Source organism: Salvelinus namaycush, chromosome 10 (assembly GCF_016432855.1).
Source record: "Salvelinus namaycush isolate Seneca chromosome 10, SaNama_1.0, whole genome shotgun sequence".
In the NCBI taxonomy this organism is placed as follows: domain Eukaryota; kingdom Metazoa; phylum Chordata; class Actinopteri; order Salmoniformes; family Salmonidae; genus Salvelinus; species Salvelinus namaycush.
Window position 1 is genome coordinate 35485485 of NC_052316.1, and position 26237 is coordinate 35511721.

Consider the following 26237-nt stretch of genomic DNA (forward strand, 5'->3'; position numbering starts at 1 on the left):
GCGCATGCTCAGCGTACACGTCCTGGTAATCCGTCTGGCCCTGCGGCCTTATGAATGTTGACCGCTCTCCATCGTCAATGGAGAGCGTGATCACACAGTTGTCCGGAACAGCTGGGGCTCTCATGCATGCTTCAGTGTTGCTTGCCTCGAAGCGAGCATAGAAGTAATTTAGCTCATCTGGTAGGCTCGTGTCACTGGGCAGCTCAGAGCTGTGATTCCCTTTGTAGTCCACAATAGTTTGCAAGCCCTGCCGCATCCAACCAGCGTCGTAACCGGTGTAGTACGATTCGATCTTAGTCCTGTATTGATGCTTTGCCTGTTTGATGGTTTGTCGGAGGGCATAGCGGGATTTCTAATAACCGTCCGGGTTAGAGTCCCGCTTTTTGAAAGCGGCAGCTATACCGTTTAGCTCAGTGCAGAAGTTGCCTGTAATTCATGGCTTCTGGTTGGGGTATGTACGTATGGTCACTGTAGGGATGACGTCATCAATGCACTTATTGTTGAAACCAGTGACTGATGTGGTGTACTCCTCAATGCAATCGGGAAGAATCCCGGGAACATATTCCAGTCGGTGCTAGCAAAACAGTCCTGTAGCTTAGCATCTATGTCATCTGACCACTTCCGTATTGAGCGAGTCACTGGTACTTCCTGCTTTAGTGTTTGCTTGTAAACAGGAATCAGGAGGATAGAGTTATGGTCAGATTTGCCCATTTTTTTAAAATATTTTTATTTATTTCACCTTTATTTCACCAGGTAGGCTAGTTGAGAACAAGTTCTCATTTACAACTGCGACCTGGCCAAGATAAAGCAAAGCAGTGCGACACAAACAACAACACAGAGTTACACATGGAATAAACAAATATACAGTCAATAACATAATAGAAAAAGTCTATATACAGTGTGTGCAAATGAGGTAAGATAAGGGAGGTAAGGCAATAAATAGGCCATAGTGGCAAAATAATTACAATTTAGCAACTAAACACTGGAGTGATAGATGTGCAGAAGATGAATGTGCAAGTAGAGATACTGGGGAGCAAAGGAGAAACAAAAATGAGGTAGTTGATTGGGCTATTTACAGATGGGCTATGTACAGGTGCAGTGATCTGTCAGCTGCTCTGACAGCTGGTGCTTAAAGTTAGTGAGGGAGATATGAGTCTCCAGCTTCAGTGATTTTTGCAGTTTGTTCCAGTCAGTGGCAGTAGAGAACTGGAATGAAAGGCAGCCAAAGGAGGAATTGGCTTTGGGGGTGACCAGTGAAATATGCCTGCTGGAACGCGTGCTGCGGGTGGGTGCTGCTATGGTGGGGGCTTTATCTAGCAAAGAATTATGGATGACCTGGAGCCAGTGGGTTTGGCGACGAATATGAAGCAAGGGCCAGCCAACGAGAGCATACAGGTCACAGTGGTGGGTAGTATATGGGGCTTTGGTAACAAAATGGATGGCACTGTGATAGACTGCATCCAATTTGCTGAGTAGAGTGTTGGAGGCTATTTTGTAAATGACATCGCCGAAGTCAAGGATCAGTAGGATAGTCAGTTTTACAAGGGTATGTTTGGCAGCATGAGTGAAGGATGTTTTGTTGCAAAATAGGAAGCCGATTCTATATTTAATTTTGGATTGGAGATGCTTAATGTGAGTCTTGAAGGAGAGTTTACAGTCTAACCAGACACCTAGGTATTTGTAGATGTCCACATATTCTAAGTCAGAACCGTCCAGAGTAGTGATGCTGGACGGGTGGGCAGGTGCTGGTAGCGAACGGTTGAAGAGCAGGCATTTAGTTTAACTTGCATTTAAGAGCAGTTGGAGGCCACGGAAAGAGAGTTGTATGGTATTGCAGCTCGTCTGGAGGTTAGTTAACACAGTGTCCAAAGAAGGGCCAGAAGTATACAGAATGGTGTCGTCTGCGTAGAGGTGGATCAGAGAATCACCAGCAGCAAGAGCGACGTCATTGCTGTATACTGAGAAAAGAGTCAGCCCGAGAATTCAACCCTGTGGCACCCCCATAGAGACTGCCAGAGGTCCGGACAACAGGCCCTCCGATTTGACACACTGAACTCTGTCTGAGAAGTAGTTGGTGAACCAGGCGAGGCAGTGATTTGAGAAACCAAGGCTGTTGAGTCTGCCGATAAGAATGTGGTGATTGACAGAGTCGAAAGCCTTGACCATGTCTATGAATACAGCTGCACAGTATTGTCTTTTATCGATGGAGGTTATGATATCGTTTAAGACCTTGAGCGTAGCTGAGGTGCACCCATGACCAGCTCGGAAACCAGATTGCATAGGGGAGAAGGTGTAGTGGGATTTGAAATGGTCGGTGATTTGTTTGTTAACTCGGCTTTCGAAGACCTTGGAAAGGCAGGGTAGGATAGATATAGGTCTGTAGCAGTTTGTGTCTAGAGTGTCTCCCCCTTTGAAGAGGGGGAGACACCAATCATTGGGGATCTCAGACTATACGAAAGAGAGGTTGAACAGGTTAGTAATACGGGTTGCAACAATGACAGCTGATAATTTTAGAAGAGAGGGTCCAGATTGTCTAGGCCTGCTGATTTGTAGGGGTCCAGATTTTACAGCTCTTTCAGAACATCAGCTATCTGGATTTGGGTGAAGGAGATATGGGGGAGGCTTGGGCAAGTTGCTGTGAGGGGTGCAGGGCTGTTGACCAGGATAGGGGTGGCCAGGTGGAAAGCATGGCCAGCAGTAGAAAAATGCTTATTGAAATTCTCAATTATCGTTGATTTATCGGTGGTGACAGTGTTTCCTAGCCTCAGTGCAGTGGGCAGCTGGGAGGAGGTGCTCTTATTCTCCATGGACTTTACAGTGTCCCACAACTTTTTGTGCTGCAGGATGCAAATTTCTGTTTGAAAAAGCTAGCCTTTGCTTTCCTAACTGCCTGTGTATATTGGTTCCTAACTTCCCTGAAAGTTGCATATCGCGGGGGCTATTCGATGCTAATGCAGTATGCCACAGGATGTTTTTGTGCTGGTCAAGGGCAGTCAGGTCTGGAGTGGTCCTACATTTTTTGAATGGGGCACGCTTATTTAAGATGGTGAGGAAAGCACTTTTAAAGAATAACCAGGCATCTTCTACTGACGGAATGAGGTCAATATCCTTCCAGGATACCCGGGCCAGGTTGATTAGAAAGGCCTGCTCGCTGAAGTGTTTTAGGGAGCGTTTGACAGTGATGAGGTGTGTTCGTTTGACCGCAGACCCATTAAGGACGCAAGCAATAAGGCAGTTATCGCTGAGATCCTGGTTGAAGACAGCAGAGGTGTATTTGGAGGGCAGGTTGGTTAGGATAATATCTATAAGGGTGCCTGTGTTTATGGATTTGGAGTTGTACCTGGTGGGTTCATTGATAATTTGTGTGAGATTGAGAGCATCAAGCTTAGATTGTAGGATGGCCGGGGTGTTAAGCATGTCCCAGTTTAGGTCATCTAACAGCACGAGCTCTGTAGATAGATAGGGGGCAATCAATTCCCATATGGTGTCCAGGGCACAGCTGGGGGCAGAAGGTGGTCAATAGCAAGCGGCAACGGTGAGAGACTTGTTTCTGGAAAGGTGGATTTTTAAAAGTAGAAGCTCAAATTGTTTGGGCACAGACCTGGATAGTAAGACAGAACTCGGCAGGCTGTCTCTGCAGTAAATTGAAACTCCGCACCCTTTGGCAGTTCTATCTTGTCGGAAAATGTTATAGTTAGGGATGGACATTTCAGGGTTTTTGGTGGCCTTCCTAAGCCAGGATTCAGACACGACTAGGAGGGCGAGGGGGAGCTTTGTGGAGGGCGAGGGAGAGCTTTGTACCCATCTCTGTGTGTGGAGTAGAGGTGGTCTAGAGGGGTTTTTCCTCTGGTTGCACATGTAACATGCTGGTAGAAATGAGGTAAAACACATTTAAGTTTCTCTGCATTAAAGTCGCCGGCCACTAGGAGCACCGCCTCTGGATGAGTATTTTCTCATTTGCTTTAGTCCTCATACAGCTTGTTGAGTGTGGTCTTAGTGCCAGCATCGGTTTGTGGTGGTAAATAGACAGCTATGAAAAATATACATGAAAACTCTCTTGGTAAATAGTGTGGTCTACAGCTTATCATGAGATACTCTACCTCAGGCAAGCAAAACCTTGAGACTTCCTTAATATTAGATTTTATGCACCAGCTGTTATTTACAAATACACACAGACCGCCACCCCTTGTCTTACCGAGGCAGTTGTTCTATCTTGCCGATGCATGGAAAACCCAGACAGCTGTATGTTATTCATGTCGTCGTTCAGCCACTACTCGGTGAAACATAAGATATTACAGTTTTTAATGTCCCGTTGGTAGGATAGTCTCATCCAGTTTATTATCCAATGATTGCACTTCGGCTAATAGGACTGATGGTAGAGGCGGATTACCCACTCGCCGTCGGATCCTTACAAGGCACCCCGACCTACATCCCCAATATCTCAGTCTCTTCTTCATGCGAATGACAGGGATTTGGGGCTTGTCCAGTGTCTGAAGTAAATCCTTCGCGTCCAACACATAAGACAGGGATGTTGTTGTCACGTTCTGACCATAGTTCTTTTGTATTTTCTTTGTTTTAGTGTGGTCAGGGCGTGAGTTGGGTGGGTTATCTATGTTTTGTGTTTCTATGTTGGGTTTGTCGTTTGGCCTGATATGGTTCTCAATCAGAGGCAGTGTTTGTCATTGTCTCTGATTGGGAACCATATTTAGGTAGCCTGTTTTGTCTTTTTGGTTTGTGGGTGTTTGTCTTCCATGTCAGTGTTTGTCGCCACACGGTACTGTTTCGTTTGTTCATCGTTTATTGTTTTGTTCCAGTGTTCAGTTTTGGTTTATTAAACAACATCATGAACACTTACCACGCTGCGCTTTGGTCCGATCCTTCTACCACCCCATACGATCGTTACAGTTGTTGACCTGCAGATGTAGGATCTTAATTTGAGCCATTTTGCTACAGTAGTAATATAATCCTGAGGTAACAGGATATGTGAATTATTATGTCGATGATACTTTCATAAGAGAAAATCACATTTCAAAGTGGAATTTATACACTTCAGAAGCCTTTTTAAATGTCAAATACACTACAAGTTTGAAATGTCCTGCACATAGCCGCCTGAAGTAGTTTGGGGGTGGGGGTGCTGTTATTTCTTTCTTCAAAGGGGGAATAGTATTTCCCTGCGCTGCAGACTGCTATATGGGTCCGCTAATACAATACTATTAAAGGCCCAGTGCACGCACACCTTTTGTGAAACTTAAAAAAAAAAAATATCTCTATATATTGTAAATACATATTTATTTATTTTATTCCGATTTTTCAGGGGGTGCTGCAGCACTCTCAGCACCCCTACTTCTCATGGCTATGGTCGTGCATTGCAGCAAAGTTGTGTTGCAACAGGTGATAAAATGAAGATCCTACATCTGTAATGTTCACATATACTGTAGCGGCCACATAGTGTCCAGTACTGTCCACTAATGTTAATCCCAACAGCTGTCTGTCCCACACTGAATAGAGCAGCTACATTACATGTCATGGTAAACATCTCTTTGAAGTATGGGAATGATTCACTTTCATAACATGTCCCTGTTAGTGGCACCTCACATTTGTCACTTTCAGAATCCTGGCGTGGAAGATGTAGGCTTTTCAAATGGACCTCCTTTAGCCCCTGTGTTTGCTATTGTTTGCCTTTGTATGTGTGCTTTATGTGAGCGCCATCATGTCTGAACATTCCATCTGACTGATTGGAAGCTGCAGAAAGAGTGTACACATTCATGTGTGTTTTAGTGTTTGAGCTGAGAGGGCTGAGAGGTCCCAAATACACTGTCTGACTGTTTGGACAGGCAGTCACTCATACACACACACACAGACATGCACGCACACACACACATGCACACAGACTCTCTATCTCTCTCTCTCTCACACACACACACACACATAGACATGCATGCACACACACAGACATGCACGCACACTCTCTATCTCTCTCTTTCTCTCACACACACACAGACATGCACGCACACTCTCTATCTCTCTCTCTCTCTCTCTTTCTCTCTCTCTCTCACACACACACACACACACACACACACACACACACACACACACACACACACACACACACACACACACACACACGAGTGGAGCTGAAAGATACAGTATGAATCATGGACATTCTATTCACACTAAAGCAACTGGAGCCTCTGTCCCATTTTTGTGTCCTTCTGGGCTTTTGACAGGAAAATGAACAAATATTTGAATGGTATTTCATTGTGATATTTGTATTCTCTCTCTGTCTCTGTTTGTGAAGTTTCCAGAAAGTTGATCTGTTGCCCTGCTCAGTGAGAAGTTAGAATTACTTACCCAATGGGAACAGACGTCATTTCAACGTCTAGTTTTAATTTACATGTGGTTGAGTTATCAACTAACGTGAATTCAACGTGAAATCAACAAAAAATGTTACCATGTCATGTTAAAATACTAAATTCCCTTATGTTAATTATTTTTTGCAAATCCAATGAGTTTTCCACGTTGATTCAACGTCATCGCATTTAATTTTTTTCTTGAAATTACGTGGATATAACCAGGTTTTGGCCGGTGGGTAGTTAACAGAAAGTTAAGATAGTTTGTAGGCAAGAGACTATTTTATGTCAACATAATAAAATAATGGTATGTTTTAATGATATCAGTTCGACCACTTCAACTATTTCAATGAAAACGTCATTGTTAAGACAGACACAACAACAAAAGCTGAGGAAAGCTAAATGTTCTTTACAATAATTCAAAGGGTCAACAATTTTTAACTGAACATCCTGACTTTCAATGACATAACAAAATATTATCTGAAAACTTTCTTCAGAGTTTCCTTTCACAATGCAGTACATTTTATTTTGAAAGAAACATTTATATAACCACAAGGTTATACCGTAGGCTTTTTGTTCATCCAACACAACAGAGCAGGAGCTGTACAGAAGATGAAGGCCTATTGCTCCTACTCAGAAGAAACTACAGTACATGTGTTGGATGTTGACCCTTCCCCATTTGGTTTTTTAAGTAATGGCTGTGCTGTAGATAATCACAAATAAAACAGTTCCTGGAGTTCATGTAATGTAATTGTATGACAATTCTTATGGCTGTTTTTCACACAGCAAAGTCTGGCTTCTGTGAAAAGTGCATGAGGTTTTAAAGAGTCACATGTATGGACAAAATAAATCTTTACAAAAATAACTGTGCAATATCATGTAGTTTTGCGATTGACATTGAACAGATAAAACAAAATGACTTATTAGAGTTTGTTATATATTTTTATATGTATACTGTACCAGTCAAAAGTTTGGACACGCCTACTCATTCGAGGGTTTTTCTTTATTTTCACTATTTTCTACATTGTAGAATAATAATGAAGACATCCAAACTGTGAAATAACACATATGGAATGATGTAGTAACCAAGAAAGTGTTAAACAAATTTAAATATATTTTATATTTGAGATTCTTCAAAGTAGCCACCCTTTGCCTTGATTACAGCTTTGCACACTCTTGGCATTCTCTCAACCAGCTTTCAATTAACAGGTGTGCCTTGTTAGAAGTTAATTTGTGGATTTTTCTGAGCCAACCATTTGTGTTGTGACAAGGTAGGGGTGGTATACAGAAGATAGTCCTATTTGGTAAAAGACCAAGTCCATATTATGGCAAGAACAGCTCAAATAAGCAAAGAGAAATGACAGTCCATCATTACTTTAAGACATAAAGGTCAGTCAATGCGGAAAATTTCAAGAACTTTGAACGTTTCTTCAAGTGTAGTCGCAAAAACTATCAAGCGCTATGATGAAACTGGCTCTCATGAGGACCGCCACAGGAAAGGAAGACCCAGAGTTACCTCTGCTGCAGAGGATAAGTTCATTAGAGTTACCAGCCTCAGAAATTGCAGCCCAAATAAATGCTTCACAGAGTTCAAGTAACAGACACATCTCAACATCAACTGTTCAGAGACTGTGTGAATCAGGCCTTCATGTTCGAAATGCTGCAAAGAAACCACTACTAAAGGACAACAATAATAAGAAGAGACTTGCTTGGGCCAAGAAACACGAGCAATGGACATTAGACCAGTGGAAATTTGACCAGTGGAGTCCAAATTTGAGATTTTCAGTTCCAACAGCCGTGTCTTTGTGAGACGCAGAGTAGGTGAACGGATGATCTTCGCATGTGTGGTTCCCACCGTGAAGCGTGAAGGAGGAAGTGTGATGAATTGGGGTGTGTTTTGCTGGTGACACTGTCTGTGATTTATTTCGAATTCAAGAAACACTTAACCAGCATTGCTACAACAGCATTCTGAAGTGATACGCCATCCCAGTGTGTGTATTGTTGTGAATTGTTAGATACTACTGCACTGTTGGAGCTAGGAACATACGCATTTCGCTACACCCGCAATAACGTCTTCTAAGTATGTGTATGTGACCAGTAACATTTGATTTGATTTGATTTCTCTAAATAGTAAAAAATAATAAAAATAAAGAAACTCTTGAATGAGGTGTGTCCAAACTTTTGACTGGTACTGTATATTTTTGTTCTCTTTCCCTTCCAGCAACATGTTTCCAGCCAACTTAGTTCAAGCCACATTTCAACAGGTGAGCCCCTTTAAATCATACGCTTTCCTGTAGGACTTCACGCTCCATGTGTTCCAGTTGGATTCAGTTCTCAGTGTTTTGATTATTTGACCTCTATTGAGTTCAAGTTTCTTTCTCTATCTTCTAATTAAGGAAGTAAACCATGAATAATCTTTAATCGTCCCTGTTCTCTGCTCTACTTCATATGAACAGTACCGGACGAGAAGTGTTCCCATTATGAAAACGCCGAAGGCCACAGTGAGTCAGAGCCTATCAGAGTCCACCACACGGCGAGCACTCATATACGGTATCCAGGACGACAACGGAACAGAGCTCCAGAACTTCTCCTTGGACCTGACTCCTCCCCCAGACGTATACTTCAAAACATTACCGGGAACCAGTGACGGAATGAACGTCCTTGGAATCGTCATCTTCTCAGCCACTATGGGTAATAAACAAACACACATTATTTTACATTTAATTCATTGTTTTTCATCCATACTGGTCCGCCATGGGAATCAAACACACAACCCTGGCATTATAAGCTCCATGCTATGCTCTACCAACTGAGCCACTCTGTCTTCATCACTATTACTTGTGACATTTCCTGAAATCTTTTGCTTACATTACGTTGTTGTTTTTGTATTTGACCAAGTACAGATGTCAAGCAAGGCCTAAATCACTGTCAGGAGAAATTAACACTTTTCTCAGTTGATGTCCAGTGATGTGTACTATGTGAGCAGCGTCCTGTCCTGCATCACTGACATGCTGTTTATTTCGACAGGTATAATGCTGGGCAGGATGGGGCCTAACGGCAGCGCCTTGGTCAACTTCTGCCAGAGCCTGAACGAGGCTGTCCTGAAGATCGTTGCTATCGTCATCTGGTAAAGATTTGACTACACTATACAGCAACTAGGACATGGAGTTTTTCCAGACCATATGAAGTGATCCTTATCAGGAAAAACTCCAGGTCCTAACCGTAACACATAGATGTGGAGACAGCACAGACATTTCTACCTGCATTCATCACAAACAGCCCATCACCCTAGGGTTGCATCTGAAATGGCAACCTATTTCTCTACGTAGTGCGCTACTGCCAAAATGAGTGCAGTAAATATGGAATAGTGTCCACGGAATAGTGTCTAGGATCCTTGTTACAAATTCTGTATGGCTGTGTGTATGACCTCTGACCCTGCTCCTCCTTTCCTGACTAGGTACTTCCCATTCGGCATCGTGTTCCTGGTGGCCGGTAAGATCCTGGAGATGAGCGATCCGTCGGCCATGGGTAAGAAGCTGGGTTTCTACGCTGTCACGGTGGTCTTCGGTCTGATCCTCCACGGGCTCTTCATCCTCCCGGCCATGTACTTCTTCATCACCAAGAAGAGCCCCATCGTCTACATCAGGGGCATCCTGCAGGCCCTGCTCATCGCCCTGGCAACATCCTCTAGGTAAACAACAACTCTAACCCGAACATTAACACTAGCCTTGACCCTTAACCCATCATGCGCATCAGTGGAATCCTGCAGGCCCTGCATACCGCCCTGGAAACCTCATCCAGGTAAATAACAACAACAAACCTACTCTGATCCTAGACCTAACCTTAGCTCTTACCCTAACCCGTTGTCTACATCTGAGGCATCCTGCAGGCGCTTCTCATCGCCCTGGCATCATCCTCCAGGTAAGGCACATTGCTGGGGCAACAGCCTCCTCATGAACATGTAACAGATGGGCATCTATAACCTCACTCCTCAGCCTGAAATGTCTCCAGCTTTTTGGTGGTGTGACTGGCTAAGACTGTTTCAGGAGGGTCATTGTGTGTGTTTGGGAGGCAGAGGTACTGGGTTCTAGTCTTGGTGTGAGTAGGAGAAAGTGGTACTGCTAAACAACACATTGACATCAGACTCAGGGCATGTGCAGTGTAAAAAAGCCAACTTAACTAATTGCTTAATCAGTGTTATTTTGTGAGTTGAGTAGACTTCAAAAATACAATAATTTTAGCTTAATATATGTTCATTTGTTTACTCAACAAACTCTGCTCGAAGTGAGTTGAATTTGAAGAAGCATGTTATTAAGTAAAATGGCAAATCCACGTTTGCTCAAAACCACTGAAAACCATGCCCATCATTACCATATTTCCAGGCATGCTCTATACCAGGTTGATTTTCAGAATTGTTTGTTTTAATACCTGTGTTTTTGCATGTACATTGATTGGTTGATTAATCTTACGCTACACAAACATAAATAATATGCATTTTCCTAAATGAATACAATCTGTTAGTTATTGGACTTATTGCACCCATTACTGATATGGCAGTTCCAGTTTATTTGATTTAGGTAGTCTCAATAAGTGATCTTCCCTACCCGGCAATCATTCTCAATGCAGTTTGCGGGTGATTAAAAAGTTCAAATTGTTGGATATCCTCACTCAATAGGAATTACACATCACTTTGTGACTTGCAGGCTTGATGTGGCATGTAAACCAGGAGCTTCAGACCCCTTTGTTAGGGTGAAAGTAGGCCCTCAAAGAAAGGCTTTATTACTGTATGTCACGCCCTGGCCATAGAGAGGCTTTTATTCTCTATTTTGGTTAGGCCAGGGTGTGACTAGGGTGGGCATTCTAGTTTCTTTATTTCTATGTTTTCTATTTCTTTGTGTTTGGCCGGGTGTGGTTCTCAATCAGAGGCAGCTGTCTATCATTGTCTCTGATTGAGAACCATACTTAGGTAGCCCTTTTTTCCACCTGTCTTTGTGGGAAGTTGACTTTGTTTAGGGCACATAGACTTTAGCTTCACGGTTTGTTTTTGTAGTGTTTATTGTTTTGTTCGGCGTCATTTTTATAAATAAAAGGGAAATGTACGCTCACCACGCTGCACCTTGGTCCAGTTCCTTCAACAGCCGTGACACTGTATGTAATATATTGTCATAAATAGTTTTTTTAAGATAACATATTCACTTTGAGACTTACTTGGTGAAGGCTAGAGGACTGAATACAACATGTATGTTTCACTAACAAATGCAGTCATGGGTGGTAAGTAACTACAATTTACTTGAAAGGCACACTGGTAAATATGCAAATAAAGGTAGAATAAATTCTCAATTTGGATTGGTCACTGAGTGTATAAAACATTAAGGACACCTGCTCTTTCCATGACAGACTGACGAGGTGAAAGCTATGATCCCTTATTGATGTCACTTGTTAAATCCACTTCAATTAGTGTAGAAGAAGGGGAGGACACAGGTTCAAGAAGGATTGTTCAGCCTTGAGACAATTGAGACGTGGATTGTGTATGTGTGCCATTTAGAGGGTGAATGGGCAAGATAAAAGATTTAAGTGCCTTTTTATGTTTTTATTTAACTAGGTAAGTCAGTTAAGAACAAATTCTTATTTACAATGACGGTTGGATGGGATAGAGCCTGGATTAGTGACGCCTCTTGCACTGAGATGCAGTACCTTAGATCGCTGCGCCACTCGGGAGCCCCCTTTGAACAGGGTATGGTAGTAGGTGTCAGGTACACCGGTTGGTGTCGAGAACTGCAAAGCTGCTGGTTTTTCACGCTCAACAGTTTCCAGTATGTATCACGAATGGTCCACCACCCAAAGGACATCCAACCAACTTGACAAAACTGTGGGAAGCATTGGAGTCAACATGGGCCAGCATCCCTGTGGAACGCTTTCGACACCTTGCAGAGTCCATGCCCCGACTAATTGAGGCTATTCTTAGGGCAAAAGAGGGGGGTGCAACTCAATATTAGGAAGGTGTCCTTAATGTTTTGTACACTCAGTGTATGTTCACTCAACCTAACATTCAACTTGAGAATGTATGTTTGTTCAGCTATATAGTCCCAAATGTTGAGTAAACTCACAATCCTATTTCAGCTGGTTGCCTTACAATTGTAAGTTGAATCACCATCTTTTTTTTCTCCCAGTGTATGCACTAGAGCTTCCTTTTATGTCACAAAAGGGGTGGGTTTCTGTAGTGTGTTTGACGTAAGAAAGGCTTAAAAACATATGTAAGAAAGGCACCAAACCGGAACAATAGTCAAGTACAGTACCCATTGCCGTGTTAACATTTCATAGGTACATAATGATAACCTAGCAACAGCCTTCAAATATGCCCTTCTCTAAAAATAAAGAACCTGCTAATCAAAGCATGGTAAAACATGACAATGAGGTAAAAGGCCTTGGAGCATTCATGAATAGGCTAGAGGCTATAATGTGTTTAACTCCAAGGTTAAGATCCTATTCATGTAATTAATTACACACATACCACACACACACACCATCCCAGATATTTCAGATGCCACACATTGTATGTTTCCAGAGTTGAAACACGTGTCAGACTGGGAGGAAGGAGAGAGCAGGGAGAAGACAGGAGTGAGAAGAGAGGTGGGAGGGAAGAGGGAGGTGGGAAGAGGGAGGTGAGAGGAGGGAAGAGGGAGGTGAGATGAGGGAGGTGAGAGGAGGAAGGAGAGAGCAGGGAGAAGACAAGAGTGAGGAGGAGGGAGATGAGAGGAGGGAGGAAGGAAGGAGAGAAGAGGGAGGTGAGAGGTGAGAGGTGGTGAGATGAGGAAGGAGGGAGGTGAGAGGAGGGAGGTGAAAGGAGGGGGATGAGACGTGAAAGGAGAGAAGAGGGAGGAGGGAGGAGAGGAGGGAGGTGGGAGGGGAGAGGGAGGTGAGAGAACGGAAGAGGGGGGTGAAAGGAGGTATTTGGTATTTTATTAGGATGAAACATGACATAATACAGAACATTAATCGACAAGAACAGCTCAAGGACATTTAAAAACAGCACACATAGCCTCCATATCAATACATACACACAAAATATCTAGGTTAAATAGGGGAGAGGCATTGTGCCGTGAGGTGTTGCTTTATCTGTTTTTGAAACCAGGTTTGCTGTTCATTTGAGCAATATGAGATGGAAGGGAGTTTCATGTAATAACGGCTCTATATAGTACTGCATGCTTTTAGGAATTCGTTCTGGACCTGGGGACTGTAAAAAGACCCCATGGTGGCATGTCTGGTATGGTAGGGGTGTGTGTCAGATCTGTGTGTAAGTTGACTAGGCAAACAATTTCAACACATTCATGTTTATTATAAAAATAAGTTATGCGGTCACTAAACTAGAGCCAGCAGGACTTGCTTTTTGGAGTGTGGTGTCGAAAAAGAAGAGTATCTCTTTATTAAGGATAGGTAGAAGGGGTGAGAGGTGAGTGTTGGAGGAAACGGGAGGTGTGTGTGTGTGTGTGTGTGAATATACTTGTGGGGACCAGAATTCCCCACAAGAATAGTAAACCAACAAACACTTGACCAATTGGGGACATTTTGTTGGTCCACACAAGGTCAAATGCTATTTCTAGGGGGATTAGGGATAGTGGGTTAGTTTTTTTACCTTAACTAGGCAAGTCAGTTAAGAACAAATTCTTATTTTCAATGATGGCCTAATGTTACGTTCCCCAGTTTCTGTGTTGTATTTGAGTGTGTGTGTTTCAGGAGATGGCTTCCTGGAAGCCTCCCCAACCAGCTGATTGGTCGACCCCAGGCTAATTGATGATTGGAGAGCTGACCCCGCCCCCTCGTCAAGAAGCAGCTGACTCTAATCACCATTGCCACCAGAAGATAAAAGCCAGTGTTCTGTTCAGAAGAAGGGAGATCATGAGAAAGATTAGAGAGAGAGATTTTTTTTGCTGGAGAATTAGATTGTGATATAGTGTTGGTTGTTTAACAGAAAGTGTGGTATGTAATGTGTTAGTTGTTGTTGGTAGCAGCTTTGATATGTTCTGTGTTTGTTGCTTTGTCAAAGTTTCTTTAGTGGCCTGAGTGGCCTAGTAAACTAACTCAGGCCACTAAAGAAACTTTGACAAAGCAACAAACACAGAACATATCAAAGCTGCTACCAACAACAACTAACACATTACATACCACACTTTCTGTTAAACAACCAACACTATATCACAATCTAATTCTCCAGCAAAAAAAATCTCTCTCTCTAATCTTTCTCATGATCTCCCTTCTTCTGAACAGAACACTGGCTTTTATCTTCTGGTGGCAATGGTGATTAGAGTCAGCTGCTTCTTGACGAGGGGGCGGGGTCAGCTCTCCAATCATCAATTAGCCTGGGGTCAACCAATCAGCTGGTTGGGGAGGCTTCCAGGAAGCCATCTCCTGAAACACACACACTCAAATACAACACAGAAACTGGGGAACGTAACACCTAAGAACAGTGGGTTAACTACCTTGTTCAGGGGCAGAACAACAGATTTTTACCTTGTCAGCTCAGGGATTCAATCGTGCAACCGTTCAGTTACTAGTCCAACACTCTAACCACTAGGCTACCTGCCAAGGGTTAAGGTTAGGGTTAGGTTTAAGAAGCTTTCTGTTTATGCTGGTATCAAACCATGGGTTGCACGGGCCTATTTCAACTTTCTGCCCTGTTTCTATATTGTACATCCGACCGGTCTGGAGAGGGTGAGAGAACATGAAAGGCAGAGAGCAAATAAATACATTATTTTTAATTGAACTTCCTCCTCGTGTCGGTGGCCCCTCTGGCTCTCTTAATTAGGCCCTCACTAACTCCCACCGTCAATGCTCTTTACCATTCATAACAAGTGGAGCCAAGGTCTTAAGTTTTGCTATCCAACTGGATACAGCTGCTCTTCTATGGCTTATGGTCCAGGAGGCTTTCATCTCCAGACTGGTGATGCAGAGGGAGGTTGTAGGGTGGTTTTGAAAGTGTTTTACCAGGTGTGTTTGTAATATGTTATTTTTTTTCAATTGTGTAGTGGTGCTGTTTGAGGCGTGTCAAGAATATGTGACTGGTTTCTCCTATAGAAATGTTGTGGCATAATGTGCATGTTATGGCATAGACAATGTTGGTGCTCTGAATGGTCATGAGTTGTGGGACAGGACTGGAGGTTTGTGCATGTGGATTTTGAATGAGTGGGAGTTGTCTATAGTACTGTTGTTCAATAGGTAGTGTAGGAGTGGGTTTATTGGAACATTTTGCATAGACTAAGAGATCCCTTAGGTTGGGTTTTGATATAGGTCTGAATTCCGGGAGTGGGGGAAATGTATATTGTGTTTGGGTGAATGTGGCTTTAAGTCTGGAATGAAGGATTCTGTTTGTCTGAGAAGGTGCTGATGAGGGGTATAATCTGAGGTTCTGTATCTGTTGGAGGGATAGGAACAGAGGGTCTGGGAAAGGTATGAGGGTGGAGTGCAGGGATAGGATGGGGGGACAGGGATACGGACCCAGAATCGGGAAAGGGTTAAGAATACAGTTGAAGTCGGAAGTTTACATACGCCTTAGCCAAATACATTTAAACTCAGTTTTCACAATTCCTGACATTTAATCCTAGTAAAAATCCCTGTTTTAGGTCAGTTAGGATCACCACTTTATTTTAAGAATGTGAAATGACAGAATAATAGGGGTCAAAAGTTTTGGGTAGCCTTCCACGAGCTTCCCACAATAAATTGGGTGAATTTCGACCCATTCCTCCTGGCAGAGCTGCTGTAACTGAGTCAGGTTTGTAGGCTTCCTTGCTCGCACCCGCTTTTTCAGTTCTGCCCACAAATTTTCTACAGGATTGAAGTCAGGGCTTTGTGATGGCCTCTCCAATACCTTGACTTTGTCCATAAGCCATTTTGCCACAACTTTGGAAGTATGCTTGGGGTCATTGTCCATTTGGAAGACCCATTTGCGACCAAGCTTTAACTTCCTGACTGATGTCTTGAGATGTTGCTTCAATATATCCACATCATTGTCATTCCTCATGATGCCATCTGTTTTGTGAAGTGCACTAGTCCCTCCTGCAGCAAAGCACCCCCACAACTTAATGCTGCAACTCCCGTGCTTCACAGTTGGGATGGTGTTCTTCGGCTTGCAAGCGTCCCCCTTTTTCCTCCTAACATAATGATGGTCATTATGGCCAAACAGTTCTATTTTGTTTCATCAGACCAGAGGACATTTCTCCAAAAAGTACGATCTTTGTCCTCATGTGCAGTTGCAAACCATAGTCTGGCTTTATGGCGGTTTTGGAGCAGTGGCTTCATCCTTGCTGAGCGGCCTTTCAGGTTATGTCGATATTGGACTTGTTTTATTGTGAATGTAGATACTTTTGTACCTGTTTCCTCCAGCATCTTCACAAGGTCCTTTGCTGTTGTCCTGGGATTGATTTGCACTTTTCGCACCAAAGTACGTTCATCTCTAGGAGACAGAACGCGTCTCCTTCCTGAGAGGTATGATGGCTGCGTGGTCCCATGGTGTTTATACTTGCATACTATTGTTTTTACAAAGCAAAGCAGTGGGACAAAAACAACAACACAGAGTTGCACATGGGATTAACAAACGTACAGTCAATAACACTATAGAAATATCTGTATACAGCGTGAGAAAATGAAGTAAGGAGGTCTACAATTTTTTTTCTGAGGTTTTGGCTGATTTCTTTTGATTTCCCCATGATGTCAAACAAAGAGGCACTGAGTTTGAAGGTAGGCCTTGAAATATACCCACAGGTACACCTCCAATTCACTCAAATGATGTCAATTAGCCTATCAGAAGCTTCTAAAGCCATGACATAATTTTGTGGAATTTTCCAAGCTGTTTAAAGGCACAGTCAACTTAGTGTATGTAAACTTCTGACCCACTGGAATTGTGATACAGTGAAATTTTGTTTAGTTTGTTAACAAGAAATTTGTGGAGTGGTTGAAAAAAGAGTTTTAATTACTCCAACCTAAGTGTATGTAAACTTCCGACTTCAACTGTAGGTGTGGGCTGTTCACCAAGGTTAGGGTTAGGTACAGGTTAGGGTTAGGTTTAGGGAAAATAGGATTTTGAATGGGACTGAACTGTATGTCCCCAAAAGGTTGGCTGCGGAAGTGTGTGTGTGTGTGTGTGTGTGTGTGTAACCTTCATGTCTGTCCACTGACAGGTTGAGCAGACAGACATCCAAAGAAGAAACAAACATTACATCTCAACTTGCTCTGTGCTTTGAGATTGTACATCCTAAGTTTCATAAGGGGGTTATTTTGGAGTTAATCATGAAACTTAACAGCTGCTGTAAATGCACCATCTGTTCTCCCCAAAGCAGAATAAAGGTTCATTGTAATTGTTTGCTCTTCTAAGCTCTTTTAACATAATGAAGTACACTTCTTTTTATATATTGAAATAAAAAGAACAGGTGGTTATGTCGTATGGCAATAAAATGCACAAATAACCTGTCTCATGACTTAATTTCCTGTTGACCTTTAATGTGTCATCCGCCTCCAGCTCTCCACAGCTCTGCCACACTGCCATCACCTTTATCTCTCCACAGCTCTGCCACACTGCCATCACCTTTATCTCTCCACAGCTCTGCCACACTGCCATCACCTTTATCTCTCTACAGCTCTGCCACACTTTAATCACCTTTAGCTCTATGATGTCTTTATCTCTCCACAGCTCTGCCACACTGCCATCACCTTTATCTCTCCACAGCTCTGCCACACTGCCATCACCTTTAGCTCTATGATGTCTTCCTTTGTCTCTCTACAGCTCTGCCACACTTTAATCACCTTTAGCTCTATGATGTCTATCTCTCTACAGCTCTGCCACACTGCCATCACCTTTAGCTCTATGATGTCTTCCTTTATCTCTCTACAGCTCTGCCACACTTTAATCACCTTTAGCTCTATGATGTCTTCCTTTATCTCTCCACAGCTCTGCCACACTGCCATCACCTTTAGCTCTATGATGTCTTCCTTTATCTCTCCACAGCTCTGCCACACTGCCATCACCTTTAGCTCTATGATGTCTTCCTTTATCTCTCTACAGCTCTGCCACACTTTAATCACCTTTAGCTCTATGATGTCTTTATCTCTCTACAGCTCTGCCACACTACCATCACCTTTAGCTCTATGATGTCTTCCTTTATCTCTCTACAGCTCTGCCACACTGCCATCACCTTTAGCTCTATGATGTCTTCCTTTATCTCTCTACAGCTCTGCCACACTTTAATCACCTTTAGCTCTATGATGTCTTTATCTCTCTACAGCTCTGCCACACTACCATCACCTTTAGCTCTATGATGTCTTCCTTTATCTCTCTACGGCTCTGCCACACTGCCATCATCTTTAGCTCTATGATGTCTTCCTTTATCTCTCTATAGCTCTGCCACACTGCCATCACCTTTAGCTCTATGATGTCTTCCTTTATCTCTCTACAGCTCTGCCACACTGCCATCACCTTTAGCTCTATGATGTCTTCCTTTATCTCTCTATAGCTCTGCCACACTGCCATCACCTTTAGCTCTATGATGTCTTCCTTTATCTCTCTATAGCCCTGCCACACTGCCATCACCTTTAGCTCTATGATGTCTTCCTTTGTCTCTCTATAGCTCTGCCACACTGCCATCACCTTTAGCTCTATGATGTCTTCCTTTATCTCTCTATAGCTCGGCCACACTGCCATCACCTTTAGCTCTATGGTGTCTTCCTTTATCTCTCTACAGCTCTGCCACACTGCCATCACCTTTAGCTCTATGATGTCTTCCTTTATCTCTCTACAGCTCTGCCACACTGGCATCACCTTTAGCTCTGTGATGTCTTCCTTTGTCTCTCTACAGCTCTGCCACCTTCAACTCGGTGTTGTCTTCCTCCATCTCTCCCCAGCTGTAATGTTGTCCCCCTCGGTCGCTCTATTTCTCCCCAGCTCTGCAACGCTGCCTATCACCTTCAAGTGCCTCCTGGAGAACAACCACATCGACCGACGCATTATCCGCTTTGTGCTCCCCGTGGGCGCCACCATCAACATGGATGGGACGGCGCTCTACGAGGCCGTGGCTGCCATCTTCATCGCCCAGGTCAATAACTACGAGCTGGACTTTGGACAGATCATTACCATCAGGTAACAGGGAGAAATGGACAGCTTTTATAGTATAGACCCTCTTTTACAGAACCCTTTTAAATGAAATGATTTGAAGCGCAGACGCTCTGTAGATCACTCTGGTTTAATATACAGTACCAGTCAAAAGTTTGGACACACCTACTCATTCATGGGTTTTTCTTTATTTTTACTATTTTCTACATTGTAGAATAAGAAACTACATCAAAACTATGAAATAACACGCCAACAGAAACAAGCATCTCTCTGGTAAGAAGGGCGGGGGTGTATGCCTTATGATTAACGAGACGTGGCGTGATCATAACCGTGCTTCTACACCTGCATTCTAGCTGTTTGGGGTTTTAGGCTGGGTCTCTGTACAGCACTTCGAGATATTAGCTGATGTACGAAGGGCTATATAAAATAAACTTGATTGATTGATAACAAGATACAGAAACTCAAGTCCTTTTGTTCACCTGATTTAGAATTCCTCACAATCAAATGCCGACCACATTATCTACCAAGAAAATTCTCTTTGATCATAATCACAGTCGTGTATATTCCGCCCCAAGCAGACACATCGACGGCCCTGAAAGAACTTCCTTCGACTCTATGTAAACTGGAATCCACATATCTTGAGGCTGCATTTATTGTAGCTAGGGATTTTAACAAGGCTAATCTGAAAACAAGGCTCCCTAAATTCTAGCAGCATATCGATTGCGCAACCCGGGCTGGCAAAACCCTGGATCATTGTTATTCTAACTTCTGCGACGCATATAAGGCCCTCCCCCGCCCTCCTTTCGGGAAAAGCTGACCACGACTCCATTTTGTTGCTCCCAGCCTATAGACAGAAACTAAAACAGGAAGCATCCGCGCTCAGGTCTGTTCAACGCTGGTCCGACCAATCGGATTCCACGCTCCAAGATTGTTTCGATCATGTGGACTGGGATATGTTCCGCATAGCGTCGAACAACAACATTGATGAATACGCTGATTCGGTAAGCAAGTGCATCGGTGATGTACCCACAGCGTCTAAAACCTTCCCCAACCAGAAACCGTGGATTGATAGCAGCATTCACGCAAAACTGAAAGCTCGAACCACTGCTTTTAATCAGGGCAAGGTGACCGGAAACATGACCAAATACAAACAGTGTAGCTATTCCCTCCGCAAGGCAATCCAACAAGCTAAGCGTCAGTATAGAGACAACGTAGAATCGCAATTCAACGGCTCAGACACGAAAGGTATGGGGCAGGGTCTATAGTCAATCACGGACTACAAAAGAAAAACCAGCCCCATCGCGGACCCAGACAGACTAAACAACTTCTTTGCTCGCTTTGAGGACAATACAGTGCCACTGACACGGCCCGCTACCAAAACCTGCGGGCTCTCCTTCACTGCAGCCAATGTGAGTAAAGCATTTAAACGTGTTAATCCTCGCAAGCCTGCCGGCCCAGGCGGCATCCCAAGACGCGTCCTCAGAGCACGCGCAGACCAGCTGGCTGGTGGGTTTACGGACATATTCAATCAATCCTTATCCCAGTCTGCTGTTCCCACATGCTTCAAGAGGGCCACCATTGTTCCTGTTCCCAAGAAAGCTAAGGTAACTGAGCTAAATGACTACCGCCCCGTAGCACTCACTTCCGTCATCATGAAGTGCTTTGAGAGACTAGTCAAGGACCATATCACCTCCACCCTACCTGACACCCTAGACCCACTCCAATTTGCTTACCGCCCCAATAGGTCCACAGACGACGCAATTGCAATCACACTGCACACTGCCCTAACCAATCTGGACAAGAGGAATACCTATGTAAGGTATGTTCATCGACTATAGCTCAGCATTTGACACCATAGTACCCTCCAAACTCATCATTAAGCTCGAGACCCTGGGTCTCGACCCCGCCCTGTGCAACTGGGTCCTGGACTTCCTGACGGGTCACCCCCAGGTGGTGAGGGTAGGTAACAACATCTCCACCCCGCTGATCCTCAACAATGGGGCCCCACAAGAGTGCGTTCTCAGCCCTCTCCTGTACTCCCTGTTCACCCACGACTGCGTGGCCATGCACGCATCCAACTCAATCATCAAGTTTGCAGACGACACTACAGTGGTAGGCTTGAATACCAACAACGACGAGATGGCCTACAGGGAGGAGGTGAGGGCCCTCGGAGTGTGGTGTCAGGAAAATAACCTCACACTCAATGTCAACAAAACAAAGGAGATGATCGTGGACTTCAGGAAACAGCAGAGGGAGCAGCCCCCTATCCACATCGACGGGACAGTAGTGGAGAGGGTGTAAAGTTTTAAGTTCCCCGGCGTACACATCACGGACAAACTGAAAAGATCCACCCACACAGACAGCGTGGTGAAGAAGGCGCAGCAGCGCCTCTTCAACCTCAGGAGGCTGAAGAAATTTGGCTTGGCACCTAAAACCCTCACACACTTTTACAGATGCACAATCGAGAGCATCCTGTCGGGCTGTATCACGGCCTGGTACGGCAACTGCTCCGCCCATAACCGTAAGGCTCTCCAGAGGGTAGTGAGGTCTGCACAACGCATCCCCGGGTGCAAATTACCTGCCCTCCAGGACACCTACACCACCCGATGTCACATGAAGGCCAAAAAGATCATCAAGGACAACAACCACCCGAGCCACTGCCTGTTCACCCCGCTATCATCCAGAAGGCGAGGTCAGTTCAGGTGCATCAAAGCGGGGACCGAGAGACTGAAAAACAGCTTCTATCTCAAGGCCATCAGACTGAGACATCAAACAGCCATCACTAACATTGAGTGGTTGCTACCAACATAGTGACTCAACTCTAGCCACTTTAATAATGGAAAAATGTATGTAAAAAATGTATCACTAGCTACTTTAAACAATGCCACTTTATATAATGTTTACATACCCTACATTACTCATCTCATATGTATATACCGTACTCTATACCATCTACTGCATCTTGCCTATGCCGTTCAGCCATCACTCATTCATATATTTTTATGTACATATTATTATTCATTCTTTTACACTTGTGTGTATAAGGTAGTTGTTGTGAAATTGTTAGGTTGGATTACTTGTTAGATATTACTGCATGGTCGGAACTAGAAGCACAAGCATTTCGCTACACTCGCATTAACATCTGCTAACCATGTGTATGTGACAAATAAAATTTGATTTGATATGGAATCATGTAGTAACCAAAAAAGTGTTAAACAACTCCAAATATATTTTATATTTGAAATTCTTTCAAGTAGCCACGCTTTGCCTTGCACACTCTTGGAATTATCTCAAGCAGCTTCACCTGGAATGCTTTTCCAACAGTCTTGAAGGAGTTCCCACATATGCTGAGCACTTGTGGGCTGCTTTTCCTTCACTCTGCAGTCCAACTCATCCCAAACCATCTCAATTTGGTTGAGGTCGGGTGATTGTGGAGAACAGGTCATCTGATGCAGCCTGGAGGTGTGTTGGGTCATTTTCCTGTTGAAAAACAAATGATAGTCCCACTAAGTGCAAACCAGATGGGAGGGCGTATCACTGCAGAATGCTGTGGTAGCCATGCTGGTTAAGTGTGCCTTGAAATCTAAATAAATCACACACAGTGTCACCAGCAAAGCACCCCCACCACCACACCTCCTCCTCCATGCTTCACGGTGGGAACCACAAATGCGGAGATCAACCCTTCATCTACTCTGCGTCTCACAAAGACACGGCGGTTGGGAAAAAAATCTAAAATTTGGATTCATCAGACCAAAGGACAGATTTCCACCGGTCTAATGTCCCTTGCTCGTGCTTCTTGGCTCAAGCAAGTCTCTTCTTATTATTGGTGTCCTTTAGTAGTGGTTTCTTTGCATCAATTCAATCATGAAGGCCTGATTCTCCTCTGAACAGTTGATGTTGAGATGTGTCTGTTACTTGAACTCTGTGAAGCATTTATTTGGGCTGCAATTTCTGAGGCTGGTAACTCTAATGAACTTATCCTCTGCAGCAGAGGTAACTCTGGGTCTTCCTTTCCTGTGGCGGTCCTCATGAGAGCTACTTTCATCATAGCTCTTGATGGTTTTTGCAACTGCACTTGAAGAAACTTTCAAAGTTCTTAAAATGTTCCATATTGACTGACCTCCATGTCTTAAAGTAATGATGGACTGCTGTTTCTCTTTGCTTATTTGAGCTGTTCTTGCCATAATATGGACTTGGTCTTTTACCAAATAACTGATTGGCTCAAACGCATTAAGAAGGAAAGAAATGCCACAAATTAACTTTTAACAAGGCACACCTGTTAATTGAAATGCATTCCAGGTTACTACCTCATGAAGCTGGTTGAGAGAATGCCAAGAGTGTGCAAAGCTGTCATCAAGGCAAAGGTTGGCTGCATTGAAGAATCTCAAATATAAAATATGTTTTGATTTGTTTAACACTTTTTTGGTTACTACATCATTCCATATGTGTTATTTCATAGTTTTGATGTCTTCACTATTATTCTACAATGTAGAAAATAGTAAAAATAAAGAAAAACCCTTGAATGAGTAGGTGTGTCCAAACTTTTGACTGGTACTGTATGATGCAGGTTTGAAGTAAAATGCTTCATAATTCCACTGTATTTGAACATACTGTATAAACAAGAATAGATGCATTTAATGCAGGGGTCCTCTTTCTGTTTCCAGCCCAGCAACACACAATGAAACACACAGGTGTCTGCGGTTAGCCCACATGGAGAGTATTTATCTGTTACGAGAAATATAAAAATGTTAGTCACTGATTCCAGTCACCATCATAAATGAACTATATTTGGGATGGGCAACTACAAGGGGCCGGAGTTGGGGTGCCAGAGTTGTGTCACAGTGTTCACCCATCCCGAGGAAACACAGCTGATTAAACTAACTGTATTTTAACCTGTTATGGCTGCAGCCCGACACCGGTACACTTATGACAACATCCAGCTCAAGTGCAGGGCGCGAAATTCAAAAGATATTTTTTTTAAATATTTAACTTTCACACATTAACAAGTCCAATACAGCATATGAAAGGTACACATCTTGTGAATCAAGCCAACATGTCCGATTTTTAAAATGTTTTACAGGGAAGACAAAATATGTAAATCTATTAGCTAACCACGTTAGCAAAAGACACCACTTTTCTTACTCCATCAGTTTTTTACTCCATCACTAGCTATCACAAATTCGACCAAATAAAGAAATAAATAGCCACTAACCAAGAAAAAACTTAATCAGATGACAGTCTGATAACATATTTATGTATAGCATATGTTTTGTTCGAAAAATTTGCATATTTCAGGTATAAATCATAGTTCACATTTCAGCTACAATCAGAAATTGCACCGAAAGCAGCCATAATATTTACAGACACCAACGTCAAATACCTAATTACTCATCATAAAACATTTCTGAAAAATACATAGTGTGCAGCAATTGAAAGACAGGCATCTTGTGATTCCAGACAATATTTCCGATTTATTAAATGTTTTACAGCGAAAACAAAATGTAGCGCTATATTAGCGTAGCCACAATAGCCAGAAACACTTGGGCGCCCACGACCAGTTGACATGCACGACATATATATGAAATAACATCATAAATTGGGTCTTACTTTTGCTGATCTTTCATCAGAATGTTGAACAAGGTGTCCTTTGTCCAGATGAGTCGTTGTTTGGATTCAGAATGGCAAATTTCCCTCTTCACTTAGCATTGGCACTAGCCGAGTGGCACGGAACTCTCCAACGTAAACACAGTCAGAGAACGCAACACGGCAAAACTCCCGAAAAAATTTCAATAATCTGATTAAACTATATTGAAAAAACATACATTACGATGATATGGTCACATGTATCAAATAATATCCGAGCCGGAGATAGTTGTCATCCATTACGGCAGCAAAACAGAAGGCAATCGCACTTCCAAGTCGCGCGCTTCAGAGTACCGGAAGTGGACGGTCACGTCAAAGAAATAGCTTTTATTCCACCCCAGACCAAGATAAACACAAAATTTCTTCTCTCACATCATCTTGACACCCAGAGGAAGGCGTATGGAGTGTACGTAGACTCCTACGTGTCATGACCATGTATAGGCAGGAAGTTGAAGAGAGCATATATTTCTGACATTCTACTTCCTGGTCAGGGAAAGTGCTGCCAAAGGAGTTCTGTTTCACTCAGAGAAATAATTCCAACGGTTTTAGAAACTAGAGAGTGTTTTCTATCCAATAATAATAATAATATCCATATTGTACGAGCAAGAATTGAGTACGAGGCCGTTTGAAATGGGCACGATTTCACTGGCTACTCAATACTTTCCCTTGCAGCCATAAGAAGCTAAACTGGCTTCCGAGGACTGGAGTTACCCATCCTTGCCTATAGCATACTGGGTGTCTCCTACTGGCAGGGAGGTGATGGTGATACACTACATTGGTTTTAAAGGGTGATCATCAGCTGAGTAGAATATACTTTTAGATGTTCTGCCAGGCAACAGTTATCTAAAATGATCTGTCTCTTACAGTGGCACACTGTACACTGATGTCTAATGTATAATGGCATTAATATAAGCCACATGTTTCAAAAATGTTTTGCTCGCAACACGTTGGGGAGGGTGGGAGTTCAGATTTTTTGTGGCTATCCCCCATCAAAGTTGCCCATCCCTGAATTAGATGAACAGATGGACTATGCATAAAGTACACTGGATGTGAAAGGGAGCATGGTAGGGGTAGAAAGAACGGGGGGGTAAGGGTGAGGAACTACTGTTCCAAATACACTGAGGGCAGGGGGGGGGGGGGGGGGGGGT

At 43.3% G+C, this 26237-nt stretch overlaps 1 protein-coding gene across 1 annotated transcript in view; it reads left to right on the plus strand.

Annotated features, from left to right (window-relative positions):
- Positions 1–26237, plus strand: part of slc1a7b (solute carrier family 1 member 7b) — a 104939-nt gene that overhangs the window by 70534 nt on the left and 8168 nt on the right. Inside the window, exons 4-8 of the mRNA XM_039002780.1 lie at positions 8572–8614; positions 8807–9041; positions 9378–9477; positions 9808–10041; positions 19279–19473. Of these exons, the coding sequence (XP_038858708.1) occupies positions 8572–8614; positions 8807–9041; positions 9378–9477; positions 9808–10041; positions 19279–19473 (807 nt within the window). The remainder of the gene's footprint in view (positions 1–8571; positions 8615–8806; positions 9042–9377; positions 9478–9807; positions 10042–19278; positions 19474–26237) is intronic.